Source organism: Coturnix japonica, unplaced genomic scaffold (assembly GCF_001577835.2).
Source record: "Coturnix japonica isolate 7356 unplaced genomic scaffold, Coturnix japonica 2.1 chrUnrandom617, whole genome shotgun sequence".
In the NCBI taxonomy this organism is placed as follows: domain Eukaryota; kingdom Metazoa; phylum Chordata; class Aves; order Galliformes; family Phasianidae; genus Coturnix; species Coturnix japonica.
The window spans coordinates 65,496-71,093 of record NW_015439990.1 but is presented as its reverse complement, the minus strand read 5'-3'; the positions used below and the strand labels follow the sequence as shown (position 1 = coordinate 71,093).

At 53.4% G+C, this 5,598-nt stretch overlaps 1 protein-coding gene across 1 annotated transcript in view; it reads right to left on the bottom strand.

Annotated features, from left to right (window-relative positions):
* Nucleotides 1-5,598, bottom strand: part of LOC107307479 (glutamate receptor ionotropic, NMDA 2D-like) — a gene marked incomplete at its 3' end in the record, with an annotated part of 35,579 nt that overhangs the window by 12,348 nt on the left and 17,633 nt on the right. Inside the window, exons 6-7 of the mRNA XM_032441830.1 lie at nt 1,838-2,003; nt 1-146 (exon numbers count right to left, since the gene is read on the bottom strand). The exon at nt 1-146 is cut by the window's left edge and continues 2 nt beyond it. Of these exons, the coding sequence (XP_032297721.1) occupies nt 1-146; nt 1,838-2,003 (312 nt within the window). The remainder of the gene's footprint in view (nt 147-1,837; nt 2,004-5,598) is intronic.

Sequence of the window (5,598 nt, the reverse complement as noted above, 5' to 3'; positions counted from 1 at the left end):
GCCGATGGTGACACGGTCCCGTTGCTCCGTGCCACCATGACGCTGATCCCAGTCTCAACAAATGGCACTGAAAAGTCAACCACTTCAGAGCGCTCTTCATTAATAGTCAGCGAACCAATGGCCATGTCCGCACGGCCAGACACCACCTGACCAATCAGAGAGCGGCTTAGAAACCAACCTGACCAATGGGGAGGGGCTTAGGGACCAACCTGACCAATGGGGAGAGGCTTAGGGACCAACATGACCAATGGGGAGGGACCTAGGGTGCCTGTCAGGGGGCGTGGCCTAAGAAGTGGGCGAAGCCTGATGGGGGGTGGGTGTGGCCTATGGGGTGAGGCTTTGTGAAGGGGGCGTGGCCTATGAGGTGGGCGTGGCTTAGAATGGGGGCGTGGCCTATAGGGTTTGTGTGGCCTATAGGAGAGGGTATAGGAGGGGGCGTGGCCTATAAAGGGGGCGTGGCCTATGTGAGGGGCGTGGCTTAGAGGTAGGTGTGGTCTACGAGGGGGCGTGGCTTAGAATGGGGGCGTGGCCTATAGGGCTTGTGTGGCCTATAGGAGGGGATATGGGAGGGGGCGTGGCCTAGTGGGTGGGCGTGGCTTAAGAGGGGTCGTGGTCTATGAAGGGGGGCGTGGCTTAGGAAGGGGGTGTGGCCTATTAGGGGGCGTGGCTTAGAATGGGAGCGTGGCCTATAGGGGGGGATATGTGAGGGGGTGTGGCCTATTGGGTGGGCGTGGCCTACGAGGGGGCGTGGCTTAGGAGGGGTGTGGTTCTAAAAGTGGGCGTGGCCTATTGGGGGCGTGGTCTGAATGTGGGCGTGGCTTTGGAGGGGGCGTGGCCTATAGGGTTTATGTGGCCTATGGGGTGGGATATGTGTGGGGCCATGTCCTATGGGGTGGTTGTGTCCTATAGGGTGGCTGTGCCCTATGGGGTCATTGTGCCCTATGGGGTCACTGTGCCCTATAGGGTTTGTGTGTCCTATGGGGTCATTGTGCCCTATAGGGTTTGTGTGCCCTATGGGGTCACTGTGTCCTATGGGGTCATTGTGCCCTATAGGGTTTGTGTGCCCTATGGGGTCGTTGTGTCCTATGGAGTCATTGTGCCCTATAGGGTTTGTGTGTCTTATGGGGTGGCTGTGCCCTATGGGGTGGCTGTGCCCTATGGGGTCATTGTGCCCTATGGGGTCATTGTGCCCTATAGGGTCACTGTGCCCTATGGGGTCATTGTGTCCTATGGGGTCGTTGTGCCCTATGGGGTCATTGTGCCCTATAGGGTCATTGTGTCCTATAGGGTTTGTGTGTCCTATGGGGTCACTGTGCCCTATGGGGTCATTGTGTCCTATAGGGTTTCTGTGTCCTATAGGGTTTCTGTGTCCTATGGGGTCATTGTGCCCTATGGGGTGGTTGTGCCCTATGGGGTGGCTGTGTCCTATAGGGTTTGTGTGCCCTAGGGGGTCATTGTGTCCTATGGGGTCATTGTGTCCTATGGGGTCATTGTGCCCTATGGGGTCACTGTGCCCTATGGGGTCACTGTGTCCTATAGGGTTTGTGTGTCCTATGGGGTCATTGTGCCCTATGGGGTCATTGTGTCCTATGGGGTCATTGTGTCCTATAGGGTTTGTGTGTCCTATGGGGTCACTGTGCCCTATAGGGTTTGTGTGTCCTATAGGGTCACTGTGCCCTATAGGGTCACTGTGCCCTATGGGGTCACTGTGCCCTATGGGGTCCCTGTGCCCTATGGGGTCATTGTGCCCTATGGGGTCACTGTGTCCTATGGGGTCATTGTGCCCTATGGGGTCATTGTGCCCTATGGCGTCATTGAATCCTATGGGGTTTGTTACCTCCCCCACCATCCCGTTCCAGACCCCGTTGATCTTCTTGCCGTGTTTCCCGTTGGTCACCAGGTACAAGTCGTACGTGAAGGACACGGAGCGGGACAAGCGCTTCAATAGGTCGATGCAGAAACCCTTACAGCAGCGCTTCTCAAACGGGGACCAGGGGGCTGAGCTATAGGGGATATAGGGTTATAGGGGATATAGGGGATATATGGGGTTATAGGGGGTTATAGGGGGTTGTAGGGGGGTTATAGGGTGGATATGGGGGGATATATGGGGTTATAGGTGATATAGGGGATATGAGGATGGATGCAGAAACCCTTACAGCAGCGCTTCTCAAACGGGGACCAGGGGGCTGCACTGATATGGGGGATATATGGGGTTATAGGGTTATATAGGGGATTAGGGGGTATATATGGGGTTATAGGGGGATATGGGGGGGATAATGGGGGGTTAGCAGGGGGGTATATATGGGGTATAGAGGGATAATGAGGGGATATGGGGGATATAGGGGGTATATTATGGGGTTATAGTGGGGGGGGGGGGGGGTTATAGGGGATATAAGGGGGGAAATGGGGGGTTATAGGGGGTAATATATGGGGTTATAGAGGGGATATGGGGGAATATGGGGGGATATAGGGGGTATATATGGGGTTATAGGGGGGATATGGGGGGATATGGGGGGATATAGGGGTATTATGGGGTTATAGGGGGATATGGGGGGATTGGGGGGATATAAGGGGGTATATTGGGGTTATAGGGATATAGGGGATGGATGCAGAAACCCTTTTACCAGCAGCGCTTCTCAAACGGGGACCAGGGGGCTGAGCTATGGGGGATATAGGGGATATATGGGGTTAAGTAGGGGATATAGGGGATATATGGGGTTATATAGGGGATATAGGGGATATATGGGATATAGGGGGGATATGGGGATGGATCAGAACCCTTAACAGGCAGCGCTTCTCAAACCGGGGACCAGGGGCTGAAAGGCTCTGGGGTTTATAGGGGATATAGGGGAGATTGGGGATATATGGGTTATAGGGATACAGGGGGTTATAGGGGGTTATATGGGGTAATAGGGAGATAATGGGGGGTATAGGGGGGATATGGGGATGGATGCAGAAACCCTTACAGGCAGCGCTTCTCAAAACGGGGACGCAGGGGGCTGAGGGCTATGGGGGATATATGGGCGTTATATGGGGAGGTTATACGAGGAATTATGGGGGAGTCATGGTGTCAATGGGTTCAATAGGGTCAATGGGGTCAATAGAGTCAATGGAGTCAATGGGTTCAATAGGGTCAATGGGATCAATGGGGTCAATGGGATCAATGGGGTCAATGAATTCAATAGGGTCAATGGGGTCAATAGAGTCAATGGGTTCAATAGGGTCAATGGGGTCAATGGGATCAATGGGGTCAATGGGTTCAATAGAGTCAGTATGTTCAATAGGGTCAATGTGGTCAATAGGGTCAATGGGGTCAATGGGGTTAATAGGGTCAATGGGTTCAATAGGGTCAATGGGGTCAATGGGATCAATGGGGTCAATGGGGTCAATAGGATCAATGGGGTCAATGGGATCAATGGGGTCAATGAGTTCAATGGGTTCAATAGGGTCAATGGGTTCAATGGGATCAATAGGGTCAATGGGATCAATGGGGTCAATGGGGACTATAGGGTCAATGGGGTCCATGGTGCTGATGGGGTCAATGGGGTCAATAGGGTCAATGGAGTCAATGGGGTCAATGGGGTCAATGGGGTCAATGGAATCAATGGGGTCAATGGGATCAATAGGGTCAATGGGATCGATGGTGCTGATGGGGCAGCTCCTCACCTGTATGTGCGGTTGAGCGGGCATATGGGGTCAATGGAACAATGGGATCAATGGTGCCAATGGTGCCAATGGGGTCAATGGGAACAATGGGGTCAATGGGGTCAATGGTGCCCATGGTGTCAATGGGGTCAGCGATGCCAATGGGGCAGATCATCACCTGTGTGCGTGGTTAAGCAGAGATATGGGGTCAATGGGATAATGGGGTCAATGGGGTCAATGGTGCCAATGGGGACAATGGTGCCAATGGGGTCAATGGGATAATGGGGTCAATGGGGTTAATGGGGTCAATGGGGTCAATGGGATAATGGGGTCAATGGGGTTAATGGGGATCAATGGGGTCAATGGGGTCAATGGTGCCAATGGGGTCAATGGGGTCAATGGTGCCAATGGGGTCAATGGGGTCAATGGGGTCAATAGGGTCAAAGGGGTCAATAGGGTCAAAGGGGTCAATGGTGCCAATGGGGTCAATGGTGCCAATAGGGTCAATGGTGCCAATAGGGTCAATGGTGCCAATGGGGTCAATGGTGCCAATGGGGTCAATGGGGTCAATGGTGCCAATGGGGTCAATAGGGTCAATGGGGTCAATAGGGTCAAAGGGGTCAATGGGGTCAATGATGCCAATAGGGTCAATGGTGCCAATGGGGTCAATGATGCCAATAGGGTCCAACGATCCCAATGATCCCAACGATCCCAATGACCCCAATGTATGCAATATATCCCATCTATCCCATATATCCCACATACCCCATATACCCCATACACCCCACATACCCCATACACCCCATCTATCCCATAATCCCCATCTATCCCATACACCCCATCTATCCCATAATCCCCACCTATCCCATAATCCCCTATACCCCACCTATCCCATAATCCCCTACACCCCATCTATCCCATAACCCCTCACGTGTGCGTGCAGTTGATTGGCCCCTATATCCCATCTATCCCATACACCCCACCTATCCCATAACCCCCTACCCCCCACCTATCCCATAACCCCTCACGTGTGGGTGCGGTTGATTGGCCCCTATACCCCACCTATCCCATAACCCCCTACACCCCACCTATCCCATAACCCCCTCACGTGTGTGTGCGGTTGAAGGGCCCCTATATCCCATCTATCCCATAATCCCCACCTATCCCATAATCCCCATCTATCCCATAATCCCCACCTATCCCATAATCCCCATCTATCCCATACACCCCACCTATCCCATAACCCCCTATACCCCATCTATCCCATAATCCCCACGTATCCCATAACCCCTCACGTGTGCGTGCGGTTGATTGGCCCCTACACCCCAGCTATCCCATAACCCCTCACGTGTGTGTGCGGTTGATTGGCCCCTACACCCCAGCTATCCCATAACCCCTCACGTGTGGGTGCGGTTGATTGGCCGCCTGCAGGGCACCGAGTCCCCATATATCCCATATACCCCATATACCCCATAATCCCCATCTATCCCATAATCCCCTATACCCCATACACCCCATCTATCCCATACACCCCACCTATCCCATAATCCCCATCTATCCCATACACCCCATCTATCCCATAACCCCATGTATCCCATAATCCCCTATACCCCATACACCCCATCTATCCCATAATCCCCTATACCCCATACACCCCATCTATCCCATAATCCCCTATACCCCACCTATCCCATAATCCCCATCTATCCCATAATCCCCACCTATCCCATAATCCCCTATACCCCAGCTATCCCATAACCCCTCACGTGTGCGTGCGGTTGATTGGCCCCTATACCCCACCTATCCCATAATCCCCACCTATCCCATAACCCCTCACGTGTGCATGCGGTTGATTGGCCCCTACACCCCAGCTATCCCATAACCCCTCACGTGTGGGTGCGGTTGATTGGCCCCTACACCCCACCTATCCCATAACCCCTCACGTGTGCGTGC